At 40.0% G+C, this 13,216-nt stretch overlaps 1 protein-coding gene across 3 annotated transcripts in view; it reads left to right on the top strand.

Annotated features, from left to right (window-relative positions):
* The window catches only part of ccdc102a (coiled-coil domain containing 102A), a 260,694-nt gene that overhangs the window by 212,337 nt on the left and 35,141 nt on the right, over positions 1 to 13,216 (top strand). For all 3 annotated transcript variants that reach the window (XM_039763191.1, XM_039763189.1, XM_039763190.1), the window contains one exon: positions 12,333 to 12,503. In XM_039763191.1, the coding sequence (XP_039619125.1) occupies positions 12,333 to 12,503 (171 nt within the window). The remainder of the gene's footprint in view (positions 1 to 12,332; positions 12,504 to 13,216) is intronic.

The raw sequence follows: 13,216 nt of genomic DNA, 5'->3' as shown, positions 1-13,216 counted from the left end.
AAAAAAAAAAACTGGGTCAGGACAGGCAAAGTTAAAGTGGCAGACGACAGATGACATGGTCTTCAGTGCAGTCATATTCAGTGCAGTCATATGTGCAATGTCACCTAACTTAGTTACATATGCAGTGAGTTTTTGTGTTTATAGATCTTCTGCTGTGCAGGAGACTTAAGTCTTTTTGAACGGACATGGAGATAGATTGGCATATGCAATCTGTGTTTACTTACCTGAGTATTCTTGAGTTCCGTCTTTTCTCATTAGTTCTACAATATGTGCAGTGCCTCGACTTTCCATATTTATTTTGTGGAGCGCTATATAAGGTGGTTTAAATACAGCCTTGCTTGATTTGTTCTCCACATTGTGTTTTTTCCACCAGAATACTGAGGTAGTAGAGCCTGGAGGCTGAAATTTCTCTGAATCGCTGCTTCCAAATCCCTTAGATTTTTAATCTTCTTAGTCGCTTTTTTTCAGTGTCTTTTTATGGAAAGTAATGTGTTAATTAAAGCACACTAGTTTTTTTTTCATGTTGTGAGGGTCTGCTGGGAACATCTGTCAGAGTCCCCTGTCAGAAGTAGCTTCAACTCCCACCTTCGGCCGAACTTCGACCAAGTCCCGAGGGAGGTGGGGGACATTGAGTCCGAATGGGCCATGTTCTGTGCCTCTATTGTTGAGGCAGCTGACCGGAGCTGTGGCCGTAAGGTGGTCAGTGCCTGTCGTGGCAGCAACCCCCGAACCTGTTGGTGGACATTGGTGGTGAGGGATGCCGTCAAGCTGAAGAAGGAGTCCTACGGGACTCTTTTGTCCTGTGGTACTCTGGAGGCAGCTAATAGGTACCGGCAGGCTAAGCGAAATGGTTCGGTGGTTGCTGAGGCAAAAACTTGGTGGTGGGAGGAGTTTCGGGAGGCCACGGAGAACAACTTTCGGACGGCTTCGAGGAGATTCTGGTCCACCGTCCGGCGTCTCAAGAGGGGGAAGCAGTGCAGTGTCAACACTGTATATGGTGGGGATGGTGTGCTGCTGACCTCGACTCGGGACATTGTGGGTCGGTGGGGGGAGTACTTCGAAGACCTCCCCAATCCCACTAACATGCCTTCCAATGAGGAAGCAGAGCCTGGGGACTCGGAGGTGGGCTCCCCCATCTCTGGGAATGAGGTCACCGAGGTGATCAAAAAACTCCTTGGTGGCAGGGCCCCAGGGGTGGATGAGATACGCCCGGAGTTCCTCAAGGCTCTGGATGTTGTAGGACTGTCTTGGTTGACACGCCTCTGCAACATTGCATGGACATTAGGGACAGTGTCTCTGGATTGGCAGACCGGGGTGGTGGTCCCCATCTTTAAGAAGGGGGACCGGAGGGTGTGTTCCAACTACAGAGGGATCACACTCCTCAGCTTCCCTGGAAAAGTCTATTCGGGGGTCCTGGAGAGGAGGTTCCGTCAGGTAGTCGAACCTCTGATTCAGGAGGAACAGTGTGGTTTTCGTCTTGGTCGCGGAACAGTGGACCAGCTTTACACCCTTAGCAGGGTCCTGGAGGGTGCATGGGAGTTTGCCCAACCAGTCTACATGTGTTTTGTGGATTTGGAAAAGTCATTCGACCGTGTCCCTTGGGGAATCCTGTGGGGGGGTACTCCAAGAGTATGGGGTACCGGACCCCCTGATAAGGGCTGTTCGGTCTCTGTACGATCAGTGTAAGAGCTTGGTCCGCATTGCCGGCAGTAAGTCGATCTCGTTTCCAGTGAGAGTTGGACTCCGTCAGGGCTGCCCTTTGTCATCGATTCTGTTCATAACTTTTATGGACAGAATTTCTAAGCTCAGCCAGGGCATTGAGGGGGTCTGGTTTGGTGGACTTCAGGATTGGGTCACTGCGTTTTGCAGATGTCCTGTTTGCTTCATCAGGCCGTGATCTTCAACTCTCTCTGGATTGGTTCGCAGCTGAGTGTGAAGCGGCTGGGATGGGAATCAACACCTCCAAATCTGAGACCATGGTCCTCAGCTGGAAAAGGGTGGAGTGCCCTCTCAGGGTTGGGAGCGAGATCCTTCCCCAAGTGGAGGATTTCAGGTATCTCAGGGTCTTGTTCACGAGTGAGGGAAGAATGGAGTATGAGATCGACAGTTGGATCGGTGCAGCGATCATTTCTCATTTCTTCCACAGGGTGTCTAGGCTTTCCTTTAAAGATAAAGGGTGAGAAGCTCAGTCATCCGGGAGGGGCTCCTCCACATCGAGAGGAGTCAGATGAGGTGGCTTGGCCATCTGATCAGGATGCCTCCCTGGTGAGATGTTCCGGGCACGTCTAACTGGGAGGAGGCCCCAGGCAAGACCCAGGACACGCTGGAGGAACTATGTCTCTCGGCTGGCCTGAAAACGCCTCGGGATTCCCCCAGAAGAGCTAGAAGAAGTGGCCAGGGAGAGGGAAGTCTGGGTATCTCTGCTCATGCTGCTGCCCCCGTGACCCAATCTCGGATAAGCGGAGGAGGATGGCTGGATGGATAGTTTTTTGTTTTTTTTGCAGTAGTAATTTTTTTTCTTTATCCCTTTTACACCCACTACTTTTATTTTTTCTGTAAACATTCACATTTATTTTCAGTATATATTGGGAAGCTGCTAGTCCATCCAATTAAGTAAAATCTGGAAATTTAGATATATTATCTGTTACTCTAGTTCACTTTTTAAACCCACCTTTAACATCTTTACACAAGTTTCAAAGATAAGTGATTCCAGCCTTGACAGATGGGTGCTTTTGACATCACCAAATTCAGGTGAAAAGGTTTTTTCCACAGATATATCGAAAACAAAAAATAAATTCTAACATTAGAAAGAACCAGTCCTACACAATGCATTCTGTGGCATGGCTAATGAGTGATTGGAAATTTGTGAGTGCAATGATATATAATTTTTTAAATTTATTTCTGTTTGTTTGTTTATTTGCTGTATACATATTGCTCATTTTTTGCCATTGTATTTTGTTTGTGGTTATCATTCCGTCTGTCTTTTGTTGTTTTGAGGTGCAGTGGGTAGCACTGCTGCCTCACAGCTCAATTCATATTTTTGGCCACAATAATCTGTCCAACATAATTGGTAGACACTTCCCTGGCCATCAGAGTCACTTAAAAGACCATTACACCATTATAAGCTTGTTTAGTTTTTCGTTCCTCATTGACTTCAATGCATTTCATTGATTTTGCTATCCTCTCATCATAGCAAACTCTGTGGAGTTCTCTCATCAATATTAGTTATCAAACAAGGAGAATCTTATAGTTTTCCTAATGTTTTTAATTTATTTCATAAAAATATTTTACATTATTTAAAATAATTTTAAAATGGTTTCAGTTGTTCCTCAAATATAACTAAACATTTGTCCTTTAACCATGCTACTTTAGATGGAACAATGACAAATTTCTGTCAGTTTGTGATCGTTTCCTCTCGAGGAAGTAACAAGCTGTAACAACTGTATTTAAATGTTAAATATGCTTTTAAGTGTAATTTTCTGGCTCCTTTAGGCAAATCTGAACACAACCTGATTTTTCCTATTCCAGGCCTACAGGCCTGTTATTAGACAGCAACCTTTTACCACCAGAATAGTGAGGAAGTTGGGCCTGGAGGCTGAAAATGGCTCTGAGTGACTGCTTCCCAATGACAGACTGGGAAATGATGTTTGAGTCACATGGGGACAGTACTGAGGGACTCTGTCACTGCATCACAGACTATATTAACTTCTGTGTCAACACAGAGGTATTCACAAAGACAGTGCGTTGTTTACCAAACAACAAACCTTGGATTACTAAGGAGCTAAAAGGTCTCCTAAATGAGGAAAGAGAGCATTCACATCCAGTGACAAAGACATTTAGTGTGTGCTAAAGAGAAAGCTGAGTGGAGGAAACGAAACTTATAAAGCTAAAGTAGGAAACAAACTCATTCAGAATAACATGCATGTCAGAAATGTACTGGGTATAATTACAGGATTCAGGCAATCCAGGGCTCAGATGATAGAAGGGGATGTGGTAAAAGCTAATGCCAATAGATTTTCCCTCCCACTGCCACCTTCTTCCAATGACCAGTCTCCCCATCCAATTCCTACTACATCAACAACTCCTACCACATCAGCTGGAATGTCCAGTGGCAGGTCCACCTCAAACAATCAGTGTGAACTGCCCATAACTGAAGACAGGTAAGGAGACAACTGAGGAACCTCCACACAGGAAAAGCTGTGGGAGCAGATAGTCAGTCCTTGAGTTCTTAACACTAGAATTATCAGAGCCTATGAAAAAACTTGTAGATCCATCCCACCTTAAATCGCTTCTCACCTCTCTGTCAGCGTCTTTTGTCCTTTAAATATGTTGATAAGCAGCAAGCAGTCTGCTATCATATCCACCACCGGCACACAGTTTTCTCAGCACAAGTCTGTTTACCTGTGTGTCAATTGCTTGGAGTTGTATAGAGTGAGAAGTCAAGCAAAATCACACCTTTTATAAATACTATATCGTTATTTGGAACACATGCATATCATATGTGTTCCGTGACTACAACGATCTATGTAAACACATCGTTAAATAAGAAACGTTTTTCATGTTTTAGAAATAATCGACAAAATGTAGACATGAGGTTTATAATGTGTGAAGCCTGAAGTCCAAATATCAAAGAAACACTTTCACAAAAGGTACAAATATAACAGAACAAGTGCGCTTTTATTCAAAAATATAACTGCAGAAAAACAACATGCTTTAGGGTGCGACATTGACACGCATTTACTATGACTGTTTCGGTGGCACAACGATTACAACTGTTGACTGGTAATCAAAACTTCATGGGTTCAATCCCCAATGAGTCCATTTTGAGAACTGAGCTGCTTTTATTCTTACTATTTTAGAATAAAAACATATATTTGATTTCAGTCTGTAACAGCCGGTGTAAATGTTAGAGAAGCAATTTAAAGTGGGATGGATCTACGAGTTTTTTTGTAGGCTCCGGTAATTCTAGTGTTAAAGCCTATGCTGACCAACTTTGTGGCATCCTCTGTCACCTGTTCAGTCTATCCCTGAGGCTTCAGAAAGTGCCACTGCTGTGGAAAACATCCTACATCTTTCCTGTTCCAAAGAAGGCAGGCATCTCTTCATGTAATGACTACAGACCAGTAATGCTTAACATCTCACATCATGAAGACCTTTTAGAGACGGGTCCTGGACTGTGCGAGTCCCCTTGTGGTAGACCACCTGGATCCACTGTAGTTTGCCTATCAGACAAAGATTGCTGTGGAGATGCAATTGTCTGTCTGCTCCACAAGGCTGATTCTCAATTGGACAAAACTCGCAGCACTATGAGGATTATATTTTTTGATTTCTCCAGCACCTTCAGTACCATCCATACATCCCTTTTAAGGGTTAAACTTAGAGATATGCAGGTGGATGAGCCTTTGGTGTCCTGGATAATGGACTGTCTGTTAGGCAGACTACAGTTTGTTAGACTCAAGGACTGTGTTTCCATGTTTGTGATGCAGATGTAACCAACACTGGAGCACAATAAGGGTGTGAGACAGAGTACAGGAGTCAGGTGGAGAAGTTTGTTTCTTGGTGCAAAAAGAATTGTTTGCATCTTAACATCAGCAAAAACAAGGAACTACTTATTGACTTTTGAGGCACCAAAGAGCCTTTATGCCCAGTCACCCTTCTAGGGTTGGTCCACATTAATGACAGGTTGGACTGGTCTCAGAACATGGAGGAACTTTATAAGAAAGGGCAGAACAGGCTCTTATTTCTTAGGAGACTTCTTTCCTTTAATGTGGGAAGTGACATCCTTCACATCTTCTATAACTTTGTGATGGTCAGTACAATTTTGTATGCTGTTAACATCAATAGCGACCCACTGAATCAACAAGCTAATTAAAAGGGCAGTTATGGGCACGCACACTGGACTTTCATAGGAGAAAGTTGAAACAAAACTGTCATTATGAACAATGCAGTATATCCTTTCTCTGACCCACTAACACTGAGGTCTTTCAGCCATTTAATTATTCAGCAGATGTGTGTCAAGAAACACTACTGGGGCTCCTTTATACCAACAGCAATATGTCTGCATAATGGCTCACTGTGAGAGCCAAGTCAAAATTTTCTTTTCTTTTGAATTTTTTTTTGCCTTCTAGTCATTCTGGTGTGCATACAGACCAAATTGGGTGTGAGGGTGGGTGTGTGTCAATTATTTATTTATGTACTTACTTATCCACCTATTTATGAACTTATTTATTTAAAGAGCTTCTGTAAAAACAGCAGATTTCCCCAAAGGGGACAAATAAAGTTCTATCTATCTGTCTATCTGTCTATCTGTCTATCTGTCTATCTATCTATCTATCTATCTATCTATCTATCTATCTATCTATCTATCTATCTATCTATGTTTTGTAGTTAGAGCTACTGCTTTACAGCTTTTCTTCTGCAGTCCTGGGCTCAAATCCACAATATAGAAACTATCTCAGTCGAACTTACTTGTTCTCCTTTTGTCTAAATGGATTTTCACTTGTCAGTGGATAGTTTAGTGCACCTTCCACATCCTAAAGACATTCAGGTTGATTGGAAAGTCTGAATTGGCTGTGTGTGTGAGAGAGAGTAAAATCAAGAGCTGTGCATTGTGCTTGTTGACCCCATGCAGGTTCCTTATGTCTGTAAAAATGGACTTAGTGGGATCAGACAATGAGTGGACGGGTGAATGAAAGAACACTGTGAAACCTGATATGTTATGCTCAGTTTTTCTAACAGTTTAATAACCTTCATGATCTAAATTATATTTTTATTATTTCAAAGACTTAACGAAAGATGTCCTTCCACTGTTGCTAGTGTTTTAACTTACTTGACTAAGGTCTTCCCTTTTCAAATCACATTTTAGGTTTATCATTATAAAATTGTTTATTGGTACTACTATCTACCTAGAGATCTATGCACTTTACCAAAGTCGTCACTGTGGCTTGACCTAACCACCATTTATTATATCTCTTTGCATTTTGCATATACATGCATTCATTTTTATTTTCTTTATCTGTAATACATGTTCAACCATTTTTAAGCTTTTCCAAGTAACATTTGACAGTTTATACTATCATCACCTCAGTCTTTTCACAGTATTCCATTGTTTGGGATTGCTATGATGTTAGATTTATACAGTTACATGCAAGTAAACTCATTACTGGTTATTCCCTGCTTGTTAATAATTTCCACAGTATTATAATAATCAGATGTCTGCTTTATTTTTTTAAGTTTGCTTGCATTGTTAGTATTGCCAAGTGGTTGTGATTAAGCCTGGCTGTTTGCAAACTCCCTGTCCCCTACTTACTTGGTTTAAAAAGACCTCATGCTTATAGTTGTCCTAATACATCAGTACCTGTACATGATTTGTTTGAGTGATGTGCTTTAGGTTCGATCAGAAGTAAAGTGTGACAAAGTGCCCCAGGAAACCTATATCACTTCATTTTTAGCAACTTCATTTAACCTTTTGTGTTGTTCAATACTAATGGGACTAGTGTGAGGCATTTTGTAAAATGACCTCCTTGTCATCCGTATTATAGAGCTTTACATTTAGCTTTATAAATTTCTTATGTGAAACTGACAACAACCTTAACAGTGTAATTTTTTCCTGTTGTGGACAGTGACAACTGTGTCCAGCTCAGCTCTGATCAAGAGCTTATCCAGATGCCCTTGGAGCTGTATTGACTGTATTTTTCAGGCTGACAGCACCTCCGTTCTGTTGTATGCTTAGAAGTACATCTCTTTAATGAATGAATGTTACACTGCCATGATTTGATACTATCTGCTGGTAAGTGTAGAGATGCCATTGGAGATTTATAATCGGGCACATTACTCCAGAGGTATCAGAGTCTCCTTCCAGGTGTCAGACATTGGATCATTGGAGAGATATACCAACCTCTTGCCAAACTATAAAGTATAGTGGATGGAATATCTTCAATGTGATATTCTCCAGTGAGTAGAAGGTAAGACATGCATTTGCAGACATGTTGCAAGACCATTCTGAACAACTGTCACCAGGCAAGGTTTAACACATGAGCCACAAGCTGCAGAGAAAAAACAGCAAATATCTTTTCTGCACATACATAAATCTTCACCAAGCAGACCATTAACTGTCTTTGGTATGACATTAACCTGCACTTAAAGTTACCAATACACTGCCTCCCTGTTATACCATAGAGGTTTTGGACTTGTCCAGTGCTATAAAAGACTGCACTGAGTGCCACTGATTGGTATCATGGATCAGAGCAATGGGTATAATAGTGTCAACCAAAAGGCTTGAAGTAAGGGCTTTTTTAATAATATCTGACCAATGCCTAGTTATTACTCACTACATCATGACCACTCAACAGCATTTCTCCAGTTTAATCAACCTTCAATTTATCCAATTCATAGAGAACATTGATATTGGATTTTCCAACAAAATAATCTGTGGCTATCTTTAGGGAAGCTCTTAAAATATCACAACTACTAAGGCATCTGTCAGATCCCCTAGCCTAAATCCTGCCAAGAAATGTGGGACATTTATGAAAGGTGAAAGTTTGCCCTCATTTAGGTAGATCTGAGACCATAATATGTTAAATTAACTTTCTTAAGTATACTAATAATTTAAGAAACAACTGAATACTACATGTATCCAAACCCTCAAAAGGAGGAACTTAAACCAAACAAGATGCAAGAAAAAATAACAATAAAGTATGTTCTGGTATGTATAGATTTATATATTATGTTAAGTAAATAGGGCACAAGCCATTAAAAACTGAGTCAGAAGGGTGATTTTTGAAATCAGCCCTAAATTTAGCTGGACGCCTAGATAGATACATAAGAACAGAAGCTGTATGACCTTGCTTGTTCAAGTAATGTAATTCTTGCAGTTGTATTTTTAAAATAAGTCATGTCTATAGACCAATATTTTCTCTGTTACATTTTAAACCAATTATTCATATATTTAAGTATCCTAAAACCAGGCCTGCTGTCATTGTGTTCAGAGATTTTTTCTATATTGTAACCAAATATGAAGCTTTTGCCTAATCACCTAATCAAAGCACCGTGATGTCCTTACATTGATGGATTAAAGGCCAGAAGTCCACATAACCATCATCATCAAATTCTTCCATGAGAACCTTGAATACAATGAGGACTGATTGAGGTAATTTATGTTAGGTAGAATGCCTAGAGGGGGCTGGGTGGTCTTGTGGCCTGGAACCCCGGCAGATTTAATTTTTTTCTCCAACCGCCTGGAGTTTTGTTTTGTTTTGTTTTTTCTGTCCTCCCTGGCCATCGGACCTTACTTTTATTCTATGTTAATTAGTGTTACCTAATTTTAATTCTTATTTATTTTGTCTTTTTTCTCTTTCTTCATCATGTAAAGCACTTTGAGCTACATTATTTGTATGAAAATGTGCTATATAAATAAATGTTGTTGTTGTTGCCATCTCTGTTCAGTATACTTCAGTATGTTATGAATTGATTGTACTCATATAAGTTTGATTTTTGAAGTTGCTATCTTAAGTAAAGGTTGAACTAAAGATGTGCTACCCTCTAGTTCATTCTATTTCTAAAATATGAAGCGTCTAGACTAGGTGGAGAGTAGCTCAGAGGCATTTCCACCTTCCACCTGTTGTCTCCTGTTGGTGACGCAGGTTGTGGTGTGTGGCAGGTGTTTTCACAGCTGTGTATCAACCGAGTAAAACTAAACCATGTCTGTGTCTGCCTGCTCAGATTTCAGTGTTGATGTAGTCAGTGTAACCTGTGCTCTTTAGGTCTATAAAACAACCAGGCAGATGTGGCCAAACGTTTAAAGTGTGCAACTGTAATCTGTGAGTTTTATTCCACTTATTTTACTTAAAATAGGTAATTGAGGCTGTGAATAAACACAGCTGAATCTATGTAAGCAAACAGACAGGGAGAAGGCTAAACTGTGTGGTTCCTTTCATTTAATCTTAGATCTAGGGTTGCCTAACATTATCAGTACACTGCTTTCACAACTCATAACAAAGTTAAAATTGTATAAATATACAGGGAACTCTGTGTTTTTCACATTTCATTACAGGTATTCCATCTCAATGGAGTAGGAAACAACCTATGATTTCATCTCACCATTATCTCACCTCACTTACTGAGCAAGAGGAAAAAAATGATGATGGGCAAAACATATATACTTTGTGTGTGTGTTTGTGTGTGTGTAGAATGTATACATATTTATATATGGTTATACTAGGGGGCTCTGTCCCCTGCTCGCTTTGCTTGCGTTCCCCCTGGGTTTGATTTAACAGAAATACAATTTAAAGAGATTGTTGTTTTCATGGGAATTGTTACATATGTATTATTTTCATTTTTACTTTAAAACTTCTGTAAAAACAATATTTGGAATTAACTTTTCTTCAAGATCGCATTGAATTTTGATTACGTGTTTGGATCTACATCGTGACAACGCAACGTATATCTGCCTATGAGTGAATATAGTTTCTTTCTATCTAATAGATAAAACGATTTTCTCGATTGTTTGCCCATGCTCTTTCTTTTTCGCTCTGTCGTTGACTTGCCATCTAGAATGTATAAAATTATTGTCCTCTATGTCCTTTATTTCCGGCCCTGGGCATGGTTAAATCTCTTTCTTGCTGGATGTATAATGCTGCTCGTGTTAAGAAGGGGGAGGACTGAACGCACGCTAAGGAGATGCAGTTGGATCAGCTGCTATCTTGCTTCTGCTGCTTGTGAGCTGCATGTTCTACTTGTCACGCTGTGCATCGATCATTTAAAAGCCTGTACAGCAGCTGTCCTTTTGCCACTTCGCGTCTCTGCCACTTGCATTATGAAGGGGGTGGGGGCTGAATGCACGCTAAGGTGATGTGGTCGGACCATCTGCTGGCTTGCTGCTGCTGGCGAGCTGCGTGTTCTGCTTGTTGCGCGGCGTGTCGAGCATTTAAAAGCCTGTACAGCAACTGTTCTTTTGTCTCACTACCTTGTCTCGTGTGATGTCAAAGTGTCTTCTGAGAAGATCACATCTCGTCTCCCTCCCAAGATTTTTTTTATAATAGAGAGATACTGTATGTATTGTTGTATTTTGGGTCCTGAGTTGCAAAGGCCATTCACAGACACTTTAACTGAACCTAGCATATGCCTGCTTAAAAAGAAGATCAGCCAAATAATAAAAAAGATTTTATGACCAACACTTTCCGAACCCCACTTTATTAATCCCCACTCACTTGCTGTATATTGCAGAAAGCAAAATTGAGAATGTAGGAGGCAAGTGGAGACAACTCACACAAGCTATTAAAAGGGAGAAGATGTACCCTGTGGTTTGACAGACAGTTTATGGTTTAATTCAGTTTAACTTATGCCAGCAAAAGATTGTGTCATGTTTGGAAACCACATATTCTTATTTTGGAGCCAAAGACTGTGAGAAAAGTATAAAAGCCCTGGCATTGCTCTGCAAATTTGAAACTCACCTACACATAGATGGAAGACATCACTCCTTCCCATAACTACGCTTTCCCAGGAGCTTTCTTTCAAAATTTGTATCATTCTGTGTGTTAGCCGATAATTAAAGAAGCTAAGTGTATCATTTCTTTAGTGTCATTTTTTCTTTCTTCATCTTAGATTTATCACGGTAAAGCTAGAGAAGGATATACTGTAATATTTTATTTTATAATATAAAATATATGTAGAGACCTTAGGTTTAGTAAAAGCTGTAATCTCTAAGGAAATATTCCCAGGGAGCATACACCCCTTGCTGGATTCAGCAGTCAAAAATAAATATCAGCATTTTAACAATGGTGTTTTTATGCTTTAGTAATTGCAACTATAAGCTATAATTCCAAAAATAATAAAGTAAGACACAATTTTTAAGATCTCTACTGTTGCATTGAGGGTAATAGAAAAATACTCAAAATTGTCTTTGTCATAGAGCATGCATTTAAAAAAAAAGTGCTTACTAGAGACCTCTAACTGTTATCTGGATCCATGTAAGATATTCTGAAAGCTTCTTTCTTGTTCAGTCAAGTTAACGTTGTAATTTCCTCCAGGTAGCTTTTCATGGATATTAGTGCACTCTTTCAGAGATGGTTCTGCACTCTTATAGCTGTATTCCAACAGAGGTCATTACAGTAGACTGTCCAATGGCCATTATAGTTTAGATGCTGTTGAGGATAGCTAAGAAAAATGCAGCAGGTTTAATTGAGCATTACTGAAAGGCATTCAAGAGACAGTCTTTAAATAACTTCTTTACAGTTTAATTCTGCTTGTTCTTCTTCATAATATGTGTTTCTCCAGGTGGAAGCCAACTGATATCTTACTTTTCTAAATATCTTCTTTTTAATTATGTCTTTTAGGAGCTGGCAGACATGCGCCACATCCACTCGAAGGTCAAGAAACAATACCAAGAAAAAATGGCTGAGCTGGCTCATGCCAATAGGCGAGTTGAACAACATGAGAGTGAAGTTAAGAAACTGCGACTACGAGTTGAGGAGCTGAAAAAGGAATTGGCACAGGCTGAAGATGAGGTAGGATAAACTAGGGTACAATAATTGGGCTCTTTTGTAAGAAGTTGACAGATTGGTTTCTGCTGATGCCTTATCTGTATACAGGTGCTAAACTATTAGGAGAGATCTTTTTGGTTTCAAAAACCATGCAGCTGTTTTCAAAAAGTCATTTGATGGGAGTATTTACCTTTCTGTGATTTTTTTCCTCAGTATAAAATTGTTTTGTAAATACAACGTACTTAGGCATCTTGTCTTTGAAAGCTTCCTTGAGGTGAATTAATGGATTTAAATACATCAAAGCTGCATCACGTTACTCGAGACAGCTTCTTTTAAACAATGTGTGGGTCCTTTCATGTAATGCTAGATCTAGGATTGCCTAACATTATCATTATACAGTTCCCTGCTTCCACAACTCGTAACAAAAGTTATATTTGCATAAAATATACAGGGAACTCTCTTTTTCACCTTTATTTCCAGGTATTCCAACTCAATGGAGGAAGCACAACCTGTGATTTCATCTCCACATTATAACCTCCCTTACAGATCAAGAGGAAATAAATGATGGTGAACAGAACATATATACAGTGGAACCTCGGTTCACGACCATAATTCGTTCCAAAACTCTGGTTGTAAACCGAGTTGGTCGTGAACCGAAGCAATTTCTCCCATAGGATTGTATTTAAATACAATTAATCCGTTCGAGACCGTACGAACTGTATGTAAAGATTAAGCAC

This window comes from Polypterus senegalus, chromosome 9, assembly GCF_016835505.1.
Source record: "Polypterus senegalus isolate Bchr_013 chromosome 9, ASM1683550v1, whole genome shotgun sequence".
NCBI lineage: Eukaryota > Metazoa > Chordata > Cladistia > Polypteriformes > Polypteridae > Polypterus > Polypterus senegalus.
Note: the sequence above shows the minus strand (reverse complement) of the source record. Positions and strands in the feature narration are given on the sequence as shown.